At 48.0% G+C, this 25,114-nt stretch overlaps 3 protein-coding genes and 1 pseudogene across 5 annotated transcripts in view; 2 read left to right on the top strand and 2 right to left on the bottom strand.

The window, feature by feature from the left end:
* Positions 1-15,218, top strand: part of kics2 (KICSTOR subunit 2) — a 33,086-nt gene extending 17,868 nt beyond the window's left edge. Inside the window, exons 4-7 of one of the 3 annotated variants that reach the window (XR_008573844.1) lie at positions 5,275-5,605; positions 9,739-13,001; positions 13,405-13,983; positions 14,193-15,218. Coding sequence is in view for 1 of the 3 variants with exons in the window: in XM_054800619.1 (XP_054656594.1) it covers positions 5,275-5,303 (29 nt within the window). In the remaining 2 variants the exon portion in view is untranslated. The other 2 variants (XR_008573845.1, XM_054800619.1) reach the window with 2 other exon arrangements.
* On the bottom strand, positions 17-18,697 carry LOC129194975 (SLIT-ROBO Rho GTPase-activating protein 1-like; annotated as a pseudogene).
* LOC129194977 (peroxisomal succinyl-coenzyme A thioesterase-like) lies at positions 18,629-25,051 on the top strand. Its single transcript, XM_054800614.1, has 12 exons — positions 18,629-19,063; positions 19,600-19,667; positions 21,365-21,585; positions 21,654-21,753; positions 21,819-22,009; positions 22,094-22,257; positions 22,326-22,442; positions 22,512-22,594; positions 22,660-22,750; positions 22,876-22,956; positions 23,074-23,215; positions 23,294-25,051. The coding sequence occupies exons 1-12, from the start codon at positions 18,989-18,991 to the stop codon at positions 23,416-23,418; spliced, it is 1,458 nt and encodes a 485-aa protein (XP_054656589.1). The 5' UTR covers positions 18,629-18,988; the 3' UTR covers positions 23,419-25,051.
* The window catches only part of c15h12orf56 (chromosome 15 C12orf56 homolog), a 22,819-nt gene continuing 21,175 nt past the window's right edge, over positions 23,471-25,114 (bottom strand). Inside the window, 2 exon segments of the mRNA XM_054800795.1 lie at positions 23,471-23,506; positions 24,915-25,041. Coding sequence (XP_054656770.1) covers positions 23,471-23,506; positions 24,915-25,041 — 163 coding nt within the window.

Raw genomic sequence — 25,114 nt, 5'->3', positions numbered from 1 at the left:
TAGCGCTTGACCTCGGTGGAAGACGTTTGGACACCCCTGATTTAATGCAAGTGTAATGTAGGTATGGCCATTGCATTAGGTGCACACTAAAATGACATTATATGCCCTCAAAGATGATTGTTTGGTGTACCTGATGAAGAGGTGTTGCACCTGCAAGTTTAAAAACGACAGTGTTATGCTAATTAATGAGTGTTTATTGGTAATAAATATGACACATTGATACCATCCATTTGGCTATATGAGCTCGTGTGGAGGAAGCTCAGGTTCAAACATCAACACCAACAGACTAAAACCTTTCCTGTTTCACATTCAAAGAAGACCCTCCCCTCCCAACCCCAAGCTGAACTGCACCAACATGTGATGATGCTACATGCCAAGGACACCATCCTACACAAGTGCAGAGGTCACTACAGTTAAATGTGAGAATTCTAACAAAGGTTTTAGGATTCATTTCATTCAGAGTGCTGCAGCTCTTCCTTCCGGACGTGTGTGGATTCACCCCCTCCCCCCAAAAAAGCTTAAAAAAGGCACTTTCACATTGACACACACACACAAACACGCACACGTGCACATCCCTTTTACTGAGCATGTGCACACCAGCCACATTCACTGTGCTGTTCAAGTGTTTTTGGGCGTTTTCAACACAGCCCCACCCTGTTCACCTCCTGTGAGTTTAAGGTTAACTTGTGAGTTTAGTGTAGAAAGCAGGTGAACCTTTTAACATACACACACACACACTAAATGGCATGCTTTTCCAACTTGCACTTGCGTGTTGTGGCACTCAAGGCAGGCATGAATAATCTATCGTCTATCACTATTCTAGTAGCTCTGCACGTTCAAGGCCAGGCAGGCAGTACACACACACACACACACGCCCCCAAAAAGTTCCCTCCAAGCGTGGCACCCTGTATGAAGCTCCTCCCCTTGCCCAAACTCTTTAAAGAAGGCTGTTAAAGTGTTGTGAGCGGCCATGTTGGCTCGGCTAACATTCATTAGATGAACAGTCGTTGAAACATTCAATCATTTGCTGGACCTTTGTGTCCCTGAGCGCCTGATAGGAGGCGCCAGAGAGTTTAGCAGCTGAACTGAGTAGAAAATAAATCAATTGAAGTAGCATCTGGACCTGGTCCTGGTGGTTGCCAGGGCAACAGCCCAACATTCACATGACTAGAACTACATGTTAGGTCTCGAATCACACATCAGTCACTTTGCTAAATGCTTCTGTACAAGAGGAAGAAGAGAACACAGCAACCTGACAACACACATAGTATTATTATTATTAGCATATATTAGATGTAGGACCATGTTTAAACCCTCACGCATCCTAAAGTCTACCCTCAAACATTTAGCAGTACCCTGATCTCCTCTACTGGCCCACTATTGGCACGGGCCGGCCGGATTTGGCCTTTCAGTCGGCCTGGTTTGGCTCACATGGTGCAGGATTTGTCAAGTGGAGGGGGTAGAGGTGGGGTGCTGCTCTTGGGTGGGACTGCGGGTTTGGGCCTCAGAGCAGGAGGCCTCAGTGGGACCCCCATGCGAGCAGCTGCCACAGGCTTGAAGGACCCGAGGGTGTCGGGGGAAGGATTGGACGGTCTGGGTGGTCCAGCTGGAGGTCCCGGGAGCGGGCTGATGGGACTCAGAGGACTGAGGGGGCTCGGGGTCCCGGGTGTCCCTGGAGTGCCAGGGGTTCCCGGTGTGCTGGGGGTGCTGTGAGGGCTCGGGGACTCAGAGGAGCATGTGGCCACGGGGCCATTCTTCACCTGCTCAAGTGTGTCCAGAACCACATCCGGTGCCGGCCTGCATCCCTGTCGCTCCAGGTGCCGAAAGTCCCCTAAGGCCACCGTCACCGTCTCCTCAATGTCCTGCAGGACATTCACGAGATCAAAGTATGCCATATCCAGCAGAACCTTACTGAGCCAAAGGGGGTGTACCTGAGCCACCAGCGTGTTGGGGTCCAGCGCTCGGGATCGATGGGAGTCAGCAAAGCCGTGCTGGCCGCTGCTGGACCGTCGTATGGGCGTGTCCTCGGGCCTCCGCAGCGAGTCGTGGCGGTTCACCATCACAGTGACGGCAGCTGAGCGGCGCCTGCGTTCGGGGCTGTCGAGGGGCGGAGTCAAGCCCTGGCTCCGCCCTAGTAGCAGCTCTCTGGGACTGAAGTGCCCCGTCACCGGTGGCGAGCTTCTCTCCATTGCCGCCCCGTTACCGTGGCAGTCGTTAGAGCGCCCCAGAGGACGACGAAACAAACCATCAGTTCGCTTTCTTCTGTGGCTGTCATGAGGAATGTTGTGATTAGCTCATCACTGCGAGAAGACCCTGCTATTTACATGTCTGCCTAAAAGCGCCTTGATGGTGTACACCTGTTGTACAACTCTGCCGGTTGGACGTCGAAGTCTCGAGTGGATCTCTTGTCGTCTGTGCTGCTGCTTCCGCCATCACTGTCGGCTTTTTGACTGAGCGTGTCTGATGTGGCGTCGCCCCTGTGCATGCACGCACACACGTCAAGAGAGCTGAAGTCATTGAGCAGCAGTCGTCAATGAAGTGATCAATAGAGTGATTAGTGAGGGGTGAGTTCATGAAAGACCAATGAAGACAAGTGAAGGGAACTGATCAAGATCTGTAGAATGTTCCTCTTGTGGAAAGTTAGGTTTGTGCACGTGTGTTTATCCCACAGTGTGTGTTAGCGTGACGTGCACTCGCCTGTCCTTGACCACGATGTACTGATGCGGCACCAGACCGTGGTTGCCATTGTGGCGTCCCTCCCACCAGTCATGTGATGCCCGCTGGTAGAGCTGCAGCGACGCTCCCTTCTTGAAGGACAGCTCCCGACCCGAGCGACCCACATAGTCAAACCTTGCCACCGCGTCCACAGCCTCGCCCTCTGCAAAGGGGAGGGAGGGGAGAGTCTTTTCATTCCCAGGGAGAGAAAGGGAGGGATGTCGCTAAGGCTGTAGTTGCCATGGCAACAGCTCTCTACCAGCCATCTGAGGTGGTGTTGAGCGTTGGCGGGCTGACTGCGTAAAGGTCAGAGTTCATCTGTACCCTCGTCGCTGGTCTGGGTCTCGGTGCCGGCATCCTGTTCAGTCTCTTCCAACGCCCCCGGCTCACTGAATGGACTCTCACTGCAGGGAGGTGGAAGAGGAAGTGGGCGGGGCAAGAAGCAAAGGAGACAGTCTGTGAGTGACACATGCAGCACCAGTGCAGGTTGCTATGGTAACGGCATATGAATGCGTCACACTGTAAAACCTCCTCCATGTTTGGTCTTTTGCTGTGAGCTGATCCAGGAAGTCAAGGTACAGTAATTAGACAAGGCCTCACCAGTACTGCTCCCCGGTCATACACGTCTCATAAACTGGTCCCGGCAGCTCCTTGGTGTCTGGGAAGATGTTGTCGTGATGTAGGATGACCGTCTTGACCACCTCGTTGACGTGAGCCTGACAGGCCACCTGGTCCAGAGTGTCCGGTGTGGGAAGGAGCGTGGGGCCGAATACGATGGCCAAATTCCCAGCATCCATCATGTTCTCGTCACTGTACTTGGACAAGCTAGCGGAGCAAAAGCACTGACGTCAAATAATGCTAATACTTGGATTAACAGGCAAAAGATGAGAGAACCTTCAGAGGACCGGGATGTGAAAGATTTTCAGGACAATTAAGTCAATGAAACTGCATATGCCAATAAACAGTTAGCTTTGGTAGCCATTTTGTCATCTTGTCACACAAGTACGTTGGTGGTATGATTAACAAGAAGTGCTGATGGTTTGGAGAGTGGATACTAACTGGTTGAGGAAGGCAAAGAGGTAGCGCATCACCACCAATGTGGCCCTTGGGACGCCCAGCAGAATCTTCTGGATGCACTGGGCTCTCTCGCAAAGGTTGTCCATGCCTGCACACAGGAGGACACTCAGGCCATGTCAACACCAACACAACCTGCAAGCAAGGGTGACACTCACGGACGCAGGCGATGAGGTCGTTGAACCTGTCGCTAGGGAAGAGCGGGTTTTCCAGACCTCGGAAGTAAAGCTTCAAGACACCGGCCACCGAGTTGATGTCGTGGTTACTTTCCTCATCAATCAGTGGGTCATTACCTGGAGGGTAGAGCAGACAGAGTTGAGAAGTTCCTGGTTTTCCTTCTGTCGCTTCCTGGGCCGACTGCTCACCTCTCTCAAAGGAGTTCTTAATGTCGTTGACCTCCACCTGAGAGCCGGACACCCGGAATATGCCTTGATGCTGAAGACCTGTTGAAACCAGGATAACCATTATCCTGAGCCTCACCATGGGTGGTCTGTCATGCTGTGGTATAACTCACCATGCAGGTTGATGTAGCGGATGCAGCTCTCCACCAACAGAGGAATGGCTTTGGTTGAATCCTGTCAACACAGCGCATCATCTGTTAGCCATGTCACTGTGTTACGTTACCACTTTGAGGCTGAACACTACCTGGTGTTTGCTGTGTGAGTTCTTCCGCCCACGACTGCAAGGAGAAAGGTAAACTTGAAAAAGGGCGGTGGGGGTGTGGTGGGGAACATGATGAGGAACAAGAATCTTACCTGGTGGTGAGAAGCTCTGCTTTGTACCCTGCCAAACAAAGATACGTTGATTCTGAGTTGTGATGTCACCAAAAAAAAAAAAACAACCTCTATACCACTTTTGGGTGCTCTTTCTCCAAACGACTGAGCTTGACACACTACATGAACTTCATTGGAGAATGGTCACTTTCAGAAATTGTTTTTAAAATAGCAGAGTAAGATTCCTGCTCTAAAGCATACTGAAAACAAGTCTTTAGAAGAACTTTCTTTAGGTCTCACCTTCTGCTAAGGCTTTCTTTAGGATGTCGTGTTTGGCTTGGAGTTTGGAGATCAGGTTGCTCCCCTCTAGGTACTCGCGGAATTTCTGAAAGACAAAGCACAAAACCTCAGTGTGTCCAATGGTGGTCTTTGGTTGGGAATTGCACTGAACCTCACAGTGAAGTAGAAGAGTTCAGTCTCCTGTTGGTTGGCTCGTCTCTTGGCCAGACTGGGTTTGTTCAGGTAACTGTCCGACACACTGGACTTCACCGACTCGGAGGACGGACTGTGGGTGAAACTCTGGGAGACATCGTAGTCGTCCAGCACTGTCATGTCCTGCAGGGTGGTCAGCGTGGCCCCCCAGGTCTTCTTCACCTGGAAATTGAACCAAAAAAGAATGCATGAATGATAATGCTTATTCACATCACCTACATTACTAGGCCATGATCCACATTAGGAACAGGAGTCTGACCTCTTCATTCTCTATTTTTAGTGATGCCAGGCGCGTCTGCAGCTGCGTGAGGCGGAGGGTAAGCTCCGCCTGGACCTGTGGCTGAGAGGCGATCTGCGTCACCTGACGGGAAGTGCCAACACAAACACCGCAATCAGATCGTCAGCATCCACTGAAGCTAAACTAAACCATTTCCACTGACAGCGTCACCCATGTGGGCCTGGAAGCTGAAGCGGGACGGTGGGCAGAAAGCATTTGGATAGAGGCCCAACAGACGCTGACGGTCACGGGCAGGATCAAGACCCTCCACGGCACCCTCTAGCACCTCCAGACCTGCCCTCCTGGAGGCCTCCAGGCTTAGTTCTGCTGACAGGTAGGTTCTCAGAGCCCGGCTCAGACTGGAGTGGTACCCTAGGTCACAGCACTGGTAGCAAAAATAGTAGAATGTAACTCTACAATGTGGACGAGTGTTTAGTATTATTCAAGAGAGAAAGCAAAGACAGCTGTCGATAAGATTAGCTCACGTCAATGATGTCAGGAAGGTCATGGATGTAGTACTTGAACACGGAGGCGTTGGTGGCCTCCAGAGTCAGCAGGTACTCGTTCCTCGCTTTGAGCGTCTTCAGTTTGTTCTCAGAATACTTGGCCTTCCTCTGAGGGAGGCGGAGCAAAAACAAACAAAATATGTCAAAGGGCTTAAAAGTTGCTTGAGGACGTCGGGCCTACCTTCTCTCGCATCTTTTCCATCTTGCGTGCGGCGTTGCGTCGCTGGTGGCGCTCCTCTATACGCAGGCCAAACACAGGCTCCACCCCTCCACCCGCCACAGACACGCCCTTCACCCGTCCCTCCTGACGCTCCGCCTCCCGCAGCTTGCTTTCCGCACTGATGGTCTCCACGTGATACATGTGGTAGGTCTTCATCACCTAGGCAACCACAGCCAGTTATAGGATATACACACTTGGGGTACTAGAGCTGTCCTATCCAGTCTTTGAGCATGAACTGAGCATGTCTTCTAAGGCAACCTGAACAGTCCAGCTGTGACTGATTCAATGCCCTGAGACTCCAGTGAGAAAATTCAGAGACATACCGTCACTGTTGGAGGGCTGTTGGGATACCATGGCTTTGACAAGCATTTGGTGAGCTCAGACAAGTTCTAATCTTTGGATCAGGCTTTCTCTTGTGGATGCGTTCACACTTGTCACACTAGTTAAAACCAACTAGAGTCTGTTTGTTCTGCCAATACGGTTTGTTTGGTCAGACGTGAACGCAGTCCAGGAACAACAGGACTGAACCAAACGGGTGAAGGAGGCAGCATGAGAGTCGGGTCTCTGTGCCCCTGCCAGCTGACTCTCATCTTGAGTAAAGCGAGTGTGAACGTCAACGGCAAATGCGACCGTAAACATGCGATGCATAGCAACACCCAACAACCGAGAGCATTGGGCCTCATTCACGAATATTAAGAACTGTACTTAAGAAGGCGCGGGTTGGAAACTGCGCCACATTCACGACACGTTCTTAAGTAGGGATAATCGTTCGCACCGGTGTTCTTAGGTTGATGAATGCCAACTGCGATGCCCGTGCATGTGAGGCCTAATTTGCATAGGTCACCGCCTATTATTTCCTATATAAGGTAAAAAATGTGCGGTGCACAACCGGCAGCTGGAGGCGGAGATGGCAACGCGCAAGGGCAAGACTGAGGAGCAGCTGGACAACAAACGAAAGAAAAACTTCAATTCTACTGAAATAGAGGTGCTTTTACAAGGAGTGAGCGAACACAAGACCACCTTATTTTCACGTGTATCCACCGGTCATCAGGCCATCCAGAAAGAGTCGGCATGGAGCACCATTGCAGGAAACATAAATGCCGTTTCCATGGAGAAACGCACCACCGCAGAGGTTAAAAAGAAGTCTTTTGACTTAAAATAGATTCAAAAAAAGATTGGACTGCACCGGAGGGATCTGGAGGAAACGGGAGGTGGGCCATCAATCAGAAACCAAACCATTTCGGAAACTCTAGAAAATATTTACACAATCATGATGGAAAAATAAAGTCAAAATACATAGTTTGTGTGTGACAATGTATTTTTTCTGTGGTTACATTTGATTAGACGCTGCCTAATTAATACAGCAGCCCCGTGCTCTGGCTCAAGACGTGGCTGGGGGCGCATGTCCTTATCTGGGGGTGCTACGTGCGCAATAGACACACCACGTTTCATTGCGATGTTATTCTGATGATCCTGCACACCTGCAAGAACAGAGAGGGAAGCCTGAAGCCTGAAGCGGGACATCAAATATTGGTGGCTTTCAGCAAATAAATCTAATGGTCCCTTTACATTCTCTCTCTGCGCAGCGCACGTCCAGCCAGCCTTTTTTTTTTTGATGAATTGGGATTTGAATATATATTTATCCATGGAGTATATTTGAGTTGTTTTGATGATAAATCATTGTTGGGATATTTTATTTGCACTACATTTTTTGGGATCAGGTTGCAAAATCCATCATGAGGGCGATTGCGCATTGAAAGTGCAAGCTTTGCTTGTGCGTAAGAGTCCTCCTGAGCGTTCGTAGAATTTGTTCTTAGATCTAAGAACTGGGAGTTAAGAACACGTTTCGTGAATGCCAAAAATCTTCGTAAGAAGGCTTTCAGAACACATTTGTGCATAAGAACGTTTCGTGAATGAGGCCCATTATTTGGACTGCTGACAACTAAAAGTGTACAGTATATACGCAAACTAGACACCGCGTGACAAGCAAGTATCTTTCTGACATGTTTGTCAAAAAGACCAGCGGACTCCATACAAGTGTGTACCATTCGTTAGACACCATCCGATACTCTAGTAAGGTGTTAGGAACCAGTATACTGTATGTGTCTAAGGAAGCATCGTCCTGGGACGTAACTGACTAACCTAGACACGTTGCTTGTTTTGTGCTGGTTACTGATAGAATTCATTTGCATATGAAGAGGTATAAGAGTATACTGTACACCTAAGTGCTGGAAAGCTTCTTTGGGCCAGATGTTTACAGACCTCTGTGCACTTCGTATGTTTTTGCAAAGATAGCAAGTTCCTTGTCTATATAGCTTAGTGCCACGGCAGCGTCTTGGTCAACGCTGGTGCTGGCAAAATGTAAGGTTGGTGTGTGTTGTTAACTTACGGTGTAGAGCTCATTGAGAAGCTTCATGAGATCCTCCTGAAGCTGGAAGATGATCTCCTTGCTCTAAACGTGGAGACACATGTGAAACCGCATGAAGTTAGCACAAGGTAAAGCCGTTGTCACGGCCACCCGGTTGAAATCAGGCTGAAATGCTGTCATCTTGGCATTCCCATCATGGAGGACGTATTTGTTTTGCACGCATGAACATGAGAGGGATTAATAATGAAGAGGCACTCCACTGTTTAATTTGCTAAAAAGCCCAGCAGAGCCCTGGAAAACTGACTTGACTCTTTTTCACTACGACATTCTGCTTGCATAAACACACACGGGACACGCAGCTCCACTTTTAGCACAGACTTTCAATAAAAGATGGCCAAATGTATTTTTAATAGAGCGGCACATTGTTGCCATTACTAAATGCAAAATGCTTCTGACAAGCACTGTGGTCCAGTTTGCAGGTAGGAAGTAAATCCTGACGTCCGCCACCGCACACTACCTTGGAGAGGAGCTTACCCTCTTGAGGAGGCGGGCCGAGTCCTCGCTGATGTGTGTGAGGCGACTGATGACATTGTTGACATAGAGGTCACTGAGCGTCGCGTGGTCCTTGCTCTCCCTCCTCACCTGAAGACAGACATGACATTCACATGTTGTGTTTGAGGGACGGTAGAAGTACGAGAATGACAATGAAAGGTGTCTTTTCCCTTCTACTTCCCAGATTAGAGTGCAGCTCACCTGGTTGAGCAGCAGGTACCAGCAGTTGACCGGTGACAGAAGGTTTTGGTCCTTTCTGCAAGAGACGTGATGCATCTTTGCTCCAATCAGAGAGCCAGGCCAATTGAAGGGATAGGGCTTCTCAGCACAGGGTCTTACTTGTACTGCTGGTGGTCTTTGGTGCTGCGGGTCTTTGCCATGAACCTCTCAGCTAGCTTCTCCAGGTTTCTGGAGTATTCCGTCTCGATCTCGGCCTTCTTCCTGAAGAAGTCCTGCAGGTCCTGAAGGAGCTGAACGCGCATTTCCGTCTGCTGCTCCATACAGCGCTGCTGCTCCACCAGCTGTGCCCGCACATCTGCACGTAGCACATAGATGATTAGTAGGGCTGTAACGGTACGTGTATTCAGATGGAGCCTTGGTTTCCACATGGATTCCCCACATGGCCCACATTACAAGCGAGGGACAGGAAGTGTACATTCAGTGTCGCACAATCTTAGTCCTCGTGTTATGTATGATTTCCTTTCCTAGACCGCCATGTGAGGCCACTTTCAGTAGAAGTTGGACCTGAGACCTAAATTGTGCCCACCATTCCGTGACAGTTCATCACACTGCTTAGGCCTACTTATTACTGTCGCTTTCAGAGGACCAGCGACCTTGCAGTTAAAGGGATAGCTGGGATTTTTGGACATGAAGTTGTATGACATCCTCATCAACAATGACTTAACCCCCCACCTGCAGCGTGTCAGCGCCGTGCTCACAACGTTTTCGACGACCACAGACAAGGTAAGGCCACATATTTGAGCAAACACTACTGTTGTTGTGTTTTGTATGGCTCCACATTGGAGTTGAGAAAAATGTTTCATGTTCCAGTATAAACATGTCAAATAACTCACACTATCCACTTGCAACTTCATTTCCACTCTTAGTGATGTGCGATACCACTGATTTAGTTTCTGAGCTGATACAGAGTTAAATTTAGGCTGGTATCAGTGATACCCATCCAATACCGATATGCCACCTAATCCACCTAATGTGTCTGGTCAATTTCAAAATGTAGTGTACTTCGTATCATAGCATAAAGAATACAAGACATTTCATGATTAAAGTATTCATTTCAATCAAGTAATCGTTTCATAACTTTTTGAAAGCCTGAAATACATTGAGGTACCGGGGTGATTTACAATATAGCCAAGCTATTATACAGTATAACAACAGAAAACACAGAGGACAAAATATCAAAATGCTATTTTCAACAATAAAAAAGCAAATAAGTTGAACGTTCAATTGAATCGAGGAATCAAATGAAGGAGGAATTATTAAGAACATTTACAATCGGTCATCCTTCAATATTCAAGAGTTTTATTGTCATGTGCATAGTAAAACAGCAGTAATACCATGCAATGAAAATCTTATTCTGTTCATTCTCCCAAGAAAAGAAAGAAAACACAAGAAAGAATAAGAACATCAGAAACATATATACCAATAAATTAAGCAACAACAACAGAAGAGACATTAATACAAATAAATAAATAAATAATTAAATAAAGTGCTATGAGTGTGTGCGTGTGTTGCGTGCGGCGTGTCTGAGTGCTTCGTTGAGAAGCCTGATGGCCTGTGGGTAAAAGCTGTTTGCCAGCCTTGTGGTCCTGGACTTCAAACTCCTGTAGCGTCTGCCTGACGGTAGGAGTGTGAATAATGAGTGTTGTGGATGTGTGCTGTCCTTGATGAGGTTGTGTGTTCTTCGTAGGACTCTGTTTAGAACCCTGCGCACATCAGCTGATGTCACCATGAGAGGTGAGTCCTGTGTGCTCCCCAGGTTCAGCCACCCTCTCTGCTCATCAGGAGTTTGGGTGTCAAAGCGGGCATAGAACTCGTTCAGCTCATCTGGAAGTGTGGTTTGGCTGGACGTGGCTACGCTACTCTGCTGTCGATAATCTGTGATGTGCTGGAGCCCCGCCCACATGCGCCGAGGGTCTGAGGTGGAATAGTAGCCCTCCAGCTTCTGTCTGTACTGTCTTTTGGCCTCCCGTATGGACCTCCTCAGGTCATATCTGGCCTTTTTGTAGTCCTCAGCGGTGCCCATGACAAATGCAGTCGAACGAGCACGTAGCTTAGCCCTTACATCACAGTTCATCCAAGGCTTTTGATTGGGGTATTTTCTGTAATACTTGGTGTGTCACGAGACGGCTGGAGCTGGGCTGTCAGAGGTGGAGGAGGAGCCTTGGTGGGCGAGGTCTTGCTCTCGTTTGTTGGAGGTGAGAGGAGCTTCGGCGGGCAACGGCTTGCTCTCGGCTGTCGGAGGTGATCCAACCTCGGCCCCGCGGGACAGGATTGCGGGCACCAGAGGTGACCTGACCTCAGCCTGGCGAAACCTGAGTGCGCACAGCCGACCATAGCCCCCCCCTCAAGGGACGGATTCCAGACGTCACCGAGAGGTCCAGAAGGGTGGAGAGGGGGCTGGAGGTGGGCCTTGCATCCAACTACCTGGTTGCGTTGATCACTGCGGGTTCTCACCTCCCGCAGGCGCTCCATGATCCCACCGAGTGTCCAGTGCTCCCGCAGCAAACGCTCGAAAAAGGCATCCATCTCCGCGAAGGTGCGGGGAGCTGTCTCTGCGGGGGTCGTTGCTGGCTGGTTCATTCTGTCACGAGGCGGCTGGAGCTGTCGACGGCTTGACCCCCAGAATGCAGAGAAGGCGGCGAAGTGCATTCAAACGTGTCTTTATTGCACACAAAAAACAAAAACTAACAGAGAGACGGCTCTGTGAAGACACTCGTACAAAAATAATATAAACAAGTAAGTCTATTCAGTTAGACGACAGCACCAGTCAGGCAATGAGGTCTGTGCTCGCTAGCAACGACAAAGACATGACAATGAACAATCAATCTTTTAACTGTCACTAATGAATATTGACAGCACGTGTGCGGCCACCAGGCGTGGAGCGGCAGTCCCTTCCACCACACCGGAAGCACTGCTTGCCAGAATAATGGCGCAGAACAGGATGTGCACGCTCCTGTCCTGCGTAGCGTGACATGGTGGTGGTAACAGTCTCTATACATGGGCTAATGTAGCCAGTGACAGTGGCTTTTAACAGTCAAACTGACTAAAGTATCCAAGGTATCCATATTGTTGACAAGAGTATCCATAGTAACGCATGAAGACCTGCAGTCGCAAGTATGGACATTTCAGAATGTTGATGGACCTCCTCATGGTCACCCTGCCAACATCAGGTCAGGTCACGTCAGGTAAGATATGCCTTCAGGTGGATGTTAGAATATCATTTGTATCCTAAATGACGGGCGTGACACTCGCGGCACCATGTTGGTGACCCCTGCTGTATACTTATATACTGTATACTTATAATACTGTATACTTATATACTATATACTTATAATACTGTATACTTATGGTACTGTATACTTAGAATACTGTACAGGTTATAATACTGTATACTTATATACTATATACTTATAATACTGTATACTTATAATACTGTGTACTTATATACTGTATACTTATAATACTGGATTATGTATACTTACTGTATACTTATACATGTATACTATATACTTATATACTGTATACTTATAATACTGGATCATGTATACTTACTGTATACTTATACATGTATACTATATACTTATATACTGTATACTTATAATACTGGATCATGTATACTTACTGTATACTTATACATGTATACTATATACTTATAATACTGTATACTTACATACTGTACAGCTTATAATACTGGATCAGTCAACAGACTGTTGTTCCACACGCGCTTGTTCAGCTTGGCCATGGTGGCTGCGGCCTTTCCAATCCTTGTGCTGATCTCGGTGTCCAGAGAAAAGGAACTGGAGATTGTCGAACCGAGGTAGATGAATGAGTCTACCACCTCAAGGTGCGTACCATCGAGATGTCTGGTGGGGTGGGGGTGTCTTGTGCTAAGATGTTTGTTTTCTTTAGACAAGGGTGTTCAAACTGGTGCCATGGAGGGCCGAGACACTGCAGGTTTTCTTTCCAGCCAGTCACTAAAGCAGGTGATTTTAATGATCAACACCTTCAGTTTCAGGGAAGGAGCTCATCAATTAAATCACCTGCTGAAGAAACTGCTTGGAGAGAAAACCTGCAGCCTCTCGGCCCTCCAGGGCACCAGTTTGACACATGTGCTCTACACCATCATCTTCTGAGATGAATGGATGCCGGATGATGACTTATATACTGTATACTTATATACTGTATAATTATAATACTGGATCATGTATTATTTAGAACAGATATGAACTTTTTCTAATTCTTTACAGGATCACGTTCGCCACGTACGACAGGTATTACAACGGCTTCTGGAGAACCGCCTACTTGTAAAGGCGGAAAAGTGTGAATTTCATGTTATCACGGTTTCTTTCCTGGGTTATATCGTGGAGAAGGGCCAACTGAGAGCCAACCCCGCCAAGATACAGGCGGTGGTCGATTGGCCTTCTCCCACATCAAGGAAGCATCTACAGAGGTTCCTTGGGTTTGCCAACTTTTATAGGCATTTTATCCGCAATCACAGCAGTAAGGCGGAACCTGTAACGAAGCTTACATCCACCAAGGGTAGGAGCCTAAATACTCTTTAAGTTGATTGATATTAGGATAAAAGCTGATTTAGGTTTCTACAGTACCCTTTGTTTGGTCTCCAGAAGCCCCGGCTGCTTTTGTTAAATTCAAATCATTATTCACGTCCGCACCAGTACTCACTCACACTGACCCTCTCTACAATTTTTTTTTTGAGGTTGACCCCTCGGATACGGGAGTGGGAGCCATCCTGTCCCAACGTTCCCCAGTCGACCGGAGGCTCCACCCGTGTGCATTGTTCTCACGTCGCCTCACCTAAGCAGAAGGTAATTATGACGTGGGTAATAGGGAATTGCTTGCCATCGTTCTTGCGCTGCGGGAGTGGCGCCATTGGTTGAAGGGCGTGGCTCTGCCTTTTCTTGTTGTCACAGATGACAAGAATTTAGCTTATATTCATGCCGCCCCAAAGACTCAACTCCCACCAAGCTCACTGGTCACTTTTTCTTACAAGGTTTAATTTTTCATTCACATACAGACCCGGTTCCAGGAATGTTAAACCCAACGCACTCTCCAGACTCTTCCACCCAGCCAAGGAGGATGGACCCCCAGAGACTATCATACCTGTACCTCGGGTGTTGGGGGGCCTTCACTGGGACATCGAAAAGAGAGTGGTTGAAGCAGCAGCCGATATGTTCGTGCCACGGGAACTCAGACCCGAAGTCCTTCGTTGGGGCCATACGTCTAAAGTTTCCTGCCATCTGGGAGTCCGGCGTACTCAACTAATCTTGGCTCAGAGGTTCTGGTGGCTATCCATGACGGCAGACACTAAGAGTACGTGGCAGCCTGCTCGGTCTGTGCCAGGAGCAAGCCATCCCATTTTTTGTTAGTATCGTCTTGCTAGTTTTTCAGCAGCTACCTGTGTTCTTGCCCTTTTTCTTATGTTTGTGTTTTTCCCCCTGCCTCGTGGTTGTGCAGCGCCCTTAGTTGTTTATACTTTTTCCCCGTGGCAGCCCCGTCACTTTTCGTTATTGGATTGTATATTTTGTGGTTTTGTATTATAACACATTTTTGTATCACGTACACCTGCGTCTACTCTGCATCGTGGAATCCTGTTACCAGCCGCGTGCCTACCTGTGACAGTACTTATAATGCTGTATACTTATATACTTCAAATACTTCTAATTCTGTATACGGTACTGACCTACTGTACTTTGGATGGCTTTTAGAATCTTCAGTGCATAAAATGGATCAAAGTGCCTCCCACATCCTTCAAGGTATTTGTACGCTACACTGTAGCTACTGTATATTGGTATTTTTATGAGAATTGTATTTAAAGGACAATGACCTGCCTCCTGCACACTGCATTTTTGAATGTTTCATTTTAAAAGTCATGAAACTAAGTTAAGTAGATTCCCATCCATCCATGCATTTTCTATGGCACTTGTCTTGTTAGCATCACGGCTAATCTGGAGCCTATCCCAGCTGACTTGTGGCGAGAAGTCCAAAGTACACCTGCACTGGCCGGCTAAGCAGCACCAAAATGTTATGTAATGAAGATGAACTGAAGCATAACCTTAAAACCAAGGTAGGAGTTACCCAACCGTGATTATTACGAACTACCAATTAGCATCCAATAAAAGCATGATTTCCTAGCTAATTCCTCATGACAGAAGAGCGCTACACCAGTAAAACCTGGTTGATGTAGTTTCACCACCCTCAGTAAACCAGCACAGCACCTTCATCTTCCTAATCCCTTCTAATTAGTGACCAAGACCATCCATCTTCCTCTAAAGAGTCACCTTGTAACACACCTCATTACCACGCACACACACACACACAGTTGGCGCTGTAATGCCGGCCGCACGCTTGGCTGGTTGAGCTGCATCCATCTCCAGCAGCAGGGAGGGGAAGAGAACGAGGACAGAATACGCAATCAGCCCACCTCACACACACTCACTCACTCCTGGGGGAGTCTCTCTGATACCTGTTGTCTAGGCAACCACTCAGTGTGTGTGCCATGTGAAGGTGAAGGCGAGGGGTGCGATCTGCCGCATTGACACACACACATTGAGGACGCCCGACGACACTCTGACCTCTAAGCACATCGTGACCCCCCCACCCTTCCACGTCCTGGGCAGGTCCCCCGTCACTACACAGTCCTTGTGAGAACGGATAAACAAACACACTTTGCAATCTCATTTCCATTTCACGGATGCACCAACAATCTGCCACGCTTTCATTTTAATGAACGGCTGACGAGTGAGAACACTGGCCTCTGATTGGCTGATTGGTGTCTCAAACAGTCCTCCACGTCCAGGTGGCCATGACTTGAATCGCACTACTAAGTTGGTGTGAAGCCTCCGCTGGGCGCCAAGTAACCATAGCGACAGGAGTGATGCTGCATGTAGGGGGGGCCATACTCTCACTAGCAAAAAGCAGCAATGAAATACTCCAATGATGTAAGGGATGGATGGAATATGCTACCAAAACACTCATTCAGAGACCCTAGTTAGGGTTTATCAGGACCTACCGCTTCTCCTCATTAGGGTTGCGGGGGCACGCTGAAGCCTATCCCAGCTGACTTTGGGTGAGAGGCGACGTACACCCTGGACTGGTGTCCAGCCAATGGCAGGACACATATAGACAACCAATCACATTCATACCTATGGACCATTTAGAGTCTCCAATGAAGCTAACATGCATGTTTTTGGAATGTGGGAGGAAACCGGAGTACCTGGAGAGAACATGCAAACTCCACACAGAAATGCCCAACGGAGAATGAAACCCAGGTCTTCCCCATCTCCAGATTGTGACTGTGTGGCCAACATGCTAACCACTAGACCACCGTGCGGCTGGTAAGTTTCAATGGTGCGAAAATAACATTAAAATCCATCCATCCATCTTCCTCTTATCTCAGGGGAGGAAGTGAGGCCAGCAGCCTAAGCAAGGAAGCCCAGACTTTCCTCTCCCCGGCCACTTCGTCCAGCTCCTCCCAGCGGATCTCGAGGTGTTCCCAAGGCCAGTTGAGGGACATAGTCTCTCCAACGTGTCCTGGGTCTTCGGACGTGCCCTGAACACCTCCCCAGGAAGGCATCGTGACCAGATGCCCGAGCCAGCTCATCTGGCTCCAGCACTTTTACTCAGTGCTTCTCACTTGATATCGAACGGAGAGCCCAGCCACCCTACCGAGAAAACTCATTTCGGTACATTTGTACCCGCCATCTTGTCCTTTTGGCCACTACCCAAAGCTCATGACCATAGGTGGGGGTGGGGTCGTAGATCCACTGCTAAAGGCTCAGCTCCCTCTTCACCACAACAGAGCGATGCAGAGTCCGCATCACTGCAGACCCCCACCAATCCGCCTGTCCATCTCTCATTCCAACCTTCCCTTGCTCGTGAACAAGATCCTTCCACTTGGGGCAGGATCTCATCCCCGACCCGGACGTGGCACTCCACCCTTTTCTGGGCGAAAACTTTCAAATCTCTGAAATGAAATAATGATAGAAATATTTTTTCTTCTCAATTAGAATAATGGGCCTGTAAGCAAATAATAGCTCTCTTTTCAAGCCTTTAGACAAATAAATCACCAGAAAATGTAAAATCATTTTATGGCACAATGAAAACCAAGGGGTTTTCATCGCCTTCTAAAAAAACAAACAAACAAAACAAGGACAGCCAGAACAGGACATGTCCTGGGTGACCACAGTAGGTGATTGTCCTTCAGCAGCTTGTTCACGTCACTTACTGTATCTTGGTAGCACAGCCATTTCATTTTTCATGTCTTTCATATTTGATGAGGGTGAATAACGTGTACGAAGACTCATAAGCACGTCTGCATGGACAGCACGTCCCTTAGATAAACTTTGTGTGTGAAAACTCAGCAGAAGAGGCTAACTGGAGCCATACCACGTGTCGGATGTCACAAACGGGTCATCCGCAACCAAGGAGTAAATAAAACGCAGATGAGGATCTGGTGAAACCTTGGCTGAATTGCAGCTAAAAGCTCGTTAAGCCGCTAACGCTAACCCGGGAAGTTGGAGGATACATCTGTTACCATGGCAACCAGGTCCAAGGACACAGGGACAAAGTACCCCTGGATCATCAAGAGGACACGCTGATGCTGCGGTCAATATTCTACTATCCTTGCAGCTTAGCCTGACCATGTGACCGTCAAAGGCCAGTGAGTCTGATGGCGCCTGAACAGCATGGGGGGTCAAAGTTCATGAGCATTCCTGTCTTTGGAATCAGGAAGCAAGAAGCCAGTGTTCCTGTTAGCTGCTTAGCATGAGATCATGTCAGACCTACTAAGATGGATCCAGAATGAGACACATAGCCGCGTGATGGCGGGTGCGGGTGCCAGAGTGGCGTGTTAAGTCAACATGGCGGCCATCTGTGGTGTTAACATTCATGATTAAACGTGACATGCTGGACCCCCACACGACGGCGGCCCCCAAAGGTGCATTCAGCACTCTTCTTCATCTCTTGTCCACCTTCTCAGGAGCGCCTCACTTCAGCTGGCTGGCCCCGCCCCCCCACCGCTGCTGCTGTGTATACATTACATGCCACCACAGGCCTCCACCAATCAGCAGCCAGGAGAGGGAGGCAGACTTGAGAGGCACATAGTTACAAGAGCTTTATGTTGGGGGGGTTAAGAGTTGTGAAGGAAGCTCCGAGGAAGATGAACATGGTGGCGATGATGATGATGATGATGATGATGAAGATGGCCTTGTGGGTGGAGCCATGTGGCCAGCCTGGGGGGGTTAAAAGTGTAAAATGTAAAAAAGCACCTGGCAGCTTTGATGTTATTTACCGAAAGGTCACATGATGCAGGGGGTGGTAAGCCTGGTGCTGCTCATGACACAGAACCCCAGACAGCCCCCCCCCCCACACACACACACACCTCCAGCTTCCTGCAGCGCTCCGGTGTGTGCGTGCGTGTGCGTGTGCTGCAGCCTTACCTTTGACTTGGCTCTCGTAGTCAGCGAGGATCTCTTTGTCCTTCTTGTTCTTGTTGGAGTTGGACATCTCGCCTCAGATCATGTGACCACCCTGGACCGTCCAAACACTTTTAAAGGTTCCAGGCTGCTTCTTCGCCCTCCAGCATGCTCGCTACATCCGCCACTGCCGCAGCAGACCCTCGCTTTGGCCCCCAGCACCTCCACGCTGACGAGGAGGAGGAGGAAGTGGAGGGCACGGGAGGGGGAGCAATGAGCCGCGACGGCGTGTGACGTCACGATCAGCACAAATGAGCAAAATCGCGTGAACGCGCCAACCTGCCGGTACGCCCACTGGCAGCCGCGCACACGCACATATGCATGCTGTGCACGCACCATGCACCATGTTGCCGTCGTCACCTTCAAGGCGGGAGATAAGGGAGGAGCAGACCCACGCCTCATGACAGCTCAGGTGACCAAACAGTGGACGTGGAAGGGTTGCAGATAATGTGTTGCAGATAATAAGCACCTGTTTCTTTATTTAAGGAAATATCGTGTTTAATGTATGCAGAAATTTCTAATATTTAAAGTCGAATGAATGCTAGTTCACCTACAGACAAGTTATCGATGGTTATTTGTCTCCATCTAGTGGTCAACTGAGTTAGCTTATTTGCGTGTGTGCGTGTGCGTGCTCAAGCGAAACCTTGCCGTATGAGCACAAAGCTGGCACAACCTCCACACTCATCATTTGTGAACAAATGTTAGTGGCTCGTGGAAATGGAGCACTGTGATTTGCTAGAACTTGTAGCAGTCACCATTTGAAAATGTTCAATTTGAAAAACACTTGCACTTACACAAAATCTAGAACTAAAGTGTGGCATATTGATATTTATGTTTTTTCCTTACTAAATCATTGTTGATATTTATTGTGAGAAATCCTTAACGTAATCGGTATATGAACATCCATCCATCCATCCATCTACTTTCTATGCCGCTTCTCCTCATTAGGGTAGCAGGGGCATGCTGGAGCCTATCCCAACTGACTTCGGGCGACAGGCGGGGTACACCCTGAACTGGTGTGTATGAATATCCTTAATTATTAACAAGCACATACAGTACAGTTCAAGGTAAATTGAGCAAATAGGCTATTTCAGAAGTGTGTATCAAACTGGTAGCCCTTCGGATGAATCAGTACCCAACAAGTAGCTGTCCTTTCTAAAAAGGTTGGTGACCCCACGGGTGACCCTGGTGTGTTAGGACGTCACCTCATTGGGTGAACTCAAGTGAACAGAGTACCCGATTCAGGCAAGTTTCAACGGGTGATTCGAGTTAATCGGGTACCCAATTTTTAGTGAGTGACTCCCAGGAATCGAGTCAGTAAACAGAATCGACTTTCCCCAAAACGACACACAAGGACCACGTTTGACGTCATCACCAAGCGTCACACTTAGGTGGGATGAGGGTAGTAGCGGGAGAAAGTATTATAAAGTACAAAGATCTATCAGTGCACAAGGGGTGAAGAGAAAAAACAGAAAAGAGGAAATAGTGTTAACTAGGATGAGGTTCAATCACAGCGGGTTAAATGACAAGATGTTTTTGATAGGGAAATGTAAATCAAAAGTATGTATGGAGTGCAAAAGTATAGAGAACGTAGAACACATATTACTACACTGCAAGAGATATAGGGAAGAACGTGTAACGTTAAGGAAAAGAATTCAGAAGATAGGAAGGGAATGGAGCATTGAGGGTATCTTAGGAACAGGTGGGGAGGGGGTAAGAGATATACAGAGGGCAGTGATAGAATATTTGAAGGACACAGGATTACATAATAGAATATAGATAAGTATTAGAATATTTTAGTATAAGTATTAGTATTAGGATTATTATTAGTAGTAGTATAAGTAGTCTCCTCACTATCTAAGATAGCATAAAGTAAGATACTGTATATGGCCCATGTTACATACTCCGGTACAGTAGGTGGCGGTATGCACCTTTTCAAGTCATGGTTGCAACCCGCCATTAAACTAAAAGAAGAAGAAGAAGCGTCACACTTCTGGCCGTGTTTGTGTGCGGGAGAACTTTGGTAAATTGTCTTTTGGTTTTATTTGATTTGCGGCAAGAAGCTAACCTGCTATAAACGAGCTGTTAGCTGCTGGTTTAAGCTCATTTGATGGACCTTAACGTCCTCTAGCCCGGGACAAGAGACGAGAGAAGCTATGGTGTAAAGGTTAATGGGGCAAAGATGAGAAATGGGGATTGTTAGGTATTTGGGTATAATTTGTCGGACTGTGTTTAGGGCAGGACAACAGCATACCTGCTGCCTCAGGTAAACACTTCAGCAATGAAACCCTAACAAACTGACCCTGTCAACTTCCGTGAATGCAACACTTCAATCCGTCTGACATTTTATTTAAACTGCTGCAAGGACGTGGAAGCGTAACTAATCTAACACAGCCCCATGACTCGAATCTTATCTCCACGTTAAACAAGAATATTGGCTTTATCTGTGAATGAATGTGGCTAAAATGAGAGCTAAAAGTACTGATTGTAGTGTTTGAATCTGATTGGGAGCTAGTATGTATTATCAGGGTTTGTAAAATGTTTAAAAGAGTTCATTTAAAAATGAAACACACTTGAGATTTACTTTTCAAATAAAGTTGAAGGAAGAGATCGTAGGATTGTGGGAAATGTAGTGGCGAAGTTGATAGTTGGACTACAATGGAGGCGCATGTCTTACTCTTAAATCTTTTTCTCCTCGTCAAACTGAATAAAGCACCCCCCTCTGCAGACGAGCGTCTGCCATGTCCCAGGGTGCGTGGCCGCTGCTGTCCGTCAAGCCCACCCGGGCCCTGGTGGATGAGGCATTCAAGGTGCTGGTAGAGAATCTGCCACCAGGAGCTCCAGTGACCCTGCGCTCCCTCCACCAGTCGGAGGACAGAGACTACTGGGAGGCTTATGGCCACTACATCAGCACCTCCACAGGAGTGGTGTCTGGTAAAAACAAGCAAACATGGCTGCCATCCATCTGTGAGCTTACAGCAGCGTTGTTTTTGCTCGTCTAGTCACAGATGACTTGAGCTTAGGAGGAACTTACCAAGGAAGAGAAGCCATGGGTTTGCTGTGGAGCATGCAGCCTGTCCCTGGCAGCCGTACGGGCCTCAGGTATAAAATAAAAAAGCCTTCATGTGATGTCCTGTCCTGCTAAGATTCCGGTGTGGCGCTGTCAGGTTGCGGAAGATGAACGTCCGCAGCCCCATGCTGGTCTCCATCTCTGTCTACGGTGGCCATGTTAGCGAAGACTTCAGCCAGCGACCTCCTCTGGCCACCGTGCTCACAGAGAGGTGGTACATGGCGCCGGGGGTCCGCAGGCTGGACATCAAGGACAGAGGGGTACGGGGGACCCTCTTCATCCCTTCAGGTCCTCACTGGTTTTGCTCACCAAAGAGACAGGAAGTCTGAAGGAGGAAGTAAGAATCATGCTGATGCTTTGTCCATGCCTCAGGTCCAGGACCTTTCCCGGGTATGCTGGACATGTGGGGGGGCGGCGGGGGGCTTCTGGAGTATCGCTCAGCCTTGCTGGCGTCGCACGGCTATGCCTCTTTGGCGTTGGAGTATTTTCTCCCCGGAGAGCTGGCATCGGCTGACCTAGAGCTGGCCTACTTTGAAGTGAGCGGCCGCAGCCAGACAGGAACATGTCTAGATATTCAATCTACTTTTTGTCTTCTTCCTCACAGAAGGCCTTTGAAATCGTCACGCACCATCCTGCCATCATCCCGAGCAGGGTGGGAATATTGGGCCTTTCCCTGGGCACCATAGTCGCCATGTATTTGGCATCTGAGAGCACCGTAAAGGTATAATGTGTTGTTTGTTGTGTGGGAATTGATCATAACAGTGTCATGTCGTGTTGTGTTGTGACGCAGCCCACATGTTGTGTTTGCATCAGCGGCGGCCATTTTTTCCCACGCGGCAAAACCCTGAGTGCAGTCCACCAAATGGTCTACGGGTAGGTGGTGTCCTTCATGCCTGGCATGTCGTTGCTCTGATGTGATGTGTTACCCGTGGTGACAGGGACATTGAAAAGCTCCACATGGATGACAAGCACAATCTGATCTGGCGAGACATCATGACCATCTCCAGCGACCTCTCCTGGAAACTGGACGTAAGTGCATGTACGTGAAACTCCACTTTCTGTTTGGAGTTCTACAGCAGGGAATGAGTCTACCCTGTGCTGCTTGCTGCCATGTAGTGTCATGTTTCCACCATCATCTATTGTTCTTCTATCAGGTGAGGAGAATCAACTGTCCTGTCATGTTGGTTAACGGCCTCGATGACCAGAATACACCTACTGTGGAGTTTGCAGAGGATGTCAGTATACACACACACACACACACACACACACACACACACATAGAAGTTCTGCACAATTAGAGTTCCAACCAAAGCTGTATTTGTTGTTTTGTTGACTTTTGTGGTTTTTGGCAGATTTTCCAGATGATGCGTTCAGTTGGTAAAGATCACCTGTTGACGCGTCTGGAGTACCCTGACACTGGACACCTGATCGAGCCGCCCTATTCGCCTCACTTCAGAGCCACCAACTTCATATGGGACAGCAAAAAGGGCAAAGGTGAGTGGGACAGGTCACACCGAGGGTCTTTTCTAGTCTAAAATGATGGCTTAGACTCATTAAGGTGGTGTGCTGCAGTGTCCATACTGTGGGGCGGACAAACCAAACCACACTCAGACGCACAGGAGGACTCGTGGAAGAAGATCTTGGCGTTTCTGCAGTATCATCTCTACTCCAGACAGAGTCCAAGAGCCAGGATGTGAAGCAGGGCCTCACACTAAAGTGTGGGACCACCAGGTGGTGGGATGTTTCCTCTTAGCTGATCATGGACACCATCTTCTTCATGTGTTGCTGTGGACACAAAGGCATGAGTTTGTGCTGAGGAAATGAGATCTACAAGTTCAATGTGGTTCTTCTACTACTCTGGGCTTGTCCCATCAGGGACTTGCACAGCGGATCACGTCTTTCCATCTTCCTCTTAGGCCTGCCACCTGCATGTCCTCTCTAACCACATCTAGAAATATCCTCTTTGGTCTTCCCCTCCTTCTCTACCCTGGCAGCCCCATCTCCAGCATCCTTCTACCAGTATAATCCCAATCCCTCTTTCTCACATGGCCAAACCATCTCATTCTCTTACCATGATGTCGAACTCGGGCAGTTCCTCTGATCTGCGCTTTTTTCCATCCTTGTCACCCCCAACAATAATCTTCAGCAGTTTCAGAACATCTTCAGCCTAATGTTTATGACTGCCAAACTAGAGTTTTGCCAGCACTTTTTCCACATTTGTGAAATAGATGCATGTTTCCTCCAAGTTATACACACAACAGCCGATAAAGTCAACCATGTTTGCAATGTATTCCAAATAAAAAGCAAACAGAATAGAAATCACATGTGCATAAATATTCACAGCCTTTGCTCAGCACTTTGTTGATACACATTTGGCAGCTCTTACAGCCTCAGGTCTTTTGGAATACGATGCCACAAGCTTGGCACAGCTGTCTTTGGGCATTCCTTTTTGCAGCACCTGTAAGGCTTCATCAGGTTGGATGGGACGTGTCACGTGTATGCATCTCTCCAGGGATGTTCAGGACGATTCAAGTCTGGAGTCTGGCTGGGCCACTCAAGGACATTTCCATACTTTTTTTTCGATCTTGGCTGTGCTTAGGATTGTTCAGCCCAGTCCGAGGGCAAGAGTGCTCTGAAGCAGGTTGTCACTTAGATTTTTATTGAACATTTTTCTTCAAACAGAAACAAAAAAACAAGCATTCTTTTCGTAACAGCCATTTTTGTTTCTCAGTTCAAGTTACACTTGCTAAGAAGGTACATATTGTACTAGTGGATCTCAAGGAAGTTCTAAGGAGAGCTTCCAAATGCAAAAAGAAGAAATGAGAGTGAGACCAAGCTGTTAAAAAGAAAATAGCTTAATCCTGAGTGCGCCCCTAAGCCACAGTTTGTCATTACTCTTTTTTTCAGAAATTGATTTATATTTTTGGAGAGTGTTGCAGGGTTTTTTGCGCTGTGCTCTTCAACTTTCCTCTCACTCCCATTTCTCCTTTTTGCATTTTGAAGCTCTACTTAGAAGCACCTTGAGATCCAACAGTAGAAAATGTACATCCTTGCCATTTTTCTTAAGATTTGGATGAGGAGTGTGAGTAAGATTTGGATGTTCTGGTTGATGGGTCATCTTCTATGGTTCAATACAGTGGTTGATAAATGTAGATGGAAGCATGAAAACTGTTCATTTGCATAGAGAGGGCACACTGTCAGAAGCAGGAAGTGTGTGCAGGATGAAGGTCACCAACTCCTGCAGCATGTGGAGGGTGGTCCTGCTGATGAGGTAGTGAGGGGGGAGCTTCTCTTGGACACACGACAGTTTCACAAAGTACCTGCCAGGGGAACTTGTCATCACCGCCATCTTTTGGTCTCTCAGGTTGGCTTCTTGACCCGCTCGATACCGAC

Source organism: Dunckerocampus dactyliophorus, chromosome 15 (genome assembly GCF_027744805.1).
Source record: "Dunckerocampus dactyliophorus isolate RoL2022-P2 chromosome 15, RoL_Ddac_1.1, whole genome shotgun sequence".
Lineage (NCBI taxonomy): Eukaryota > Metazoa > Chordata > Actinopteri > Syngnathiformes > Syngnathidae > Dunckerocampus > Dunckerocampus dactyliophorus.
The sequence above is the reverse complement of the archived record's forward strand: the minus strand, read 5'-3'. Positions and strand labels throughout refer to the sequence as shown.

What these genes read in the sequence shown, in the direction of transcription:
- LOC129194977 (XM_054800614.1), top strand. Translation starts at nt 18,989, where the DNA reads ATGCACCATGTTGCCGTCGTCACCTTCAAGGCGGGAGATAAGGGAGGA. An exon ending in GTCCACCAAATGGTCTACGG is followed by an intron (nt 22,595 to 22,659) that starts GTAGGTGGTGTC and finishes CCGTGGTGACAG; the next exon opens with GGACATTGAAAAGCTCCACA. An exon ending in CTGTGGAGTTTGCAGAGGAT is followed by an intron (nt 22,957 to 23,073) that starts GTCAGTATACAC and finishes GGTTTTTGGCAG; the next exon opens with ATTTTCCAGATGATGCGTTC.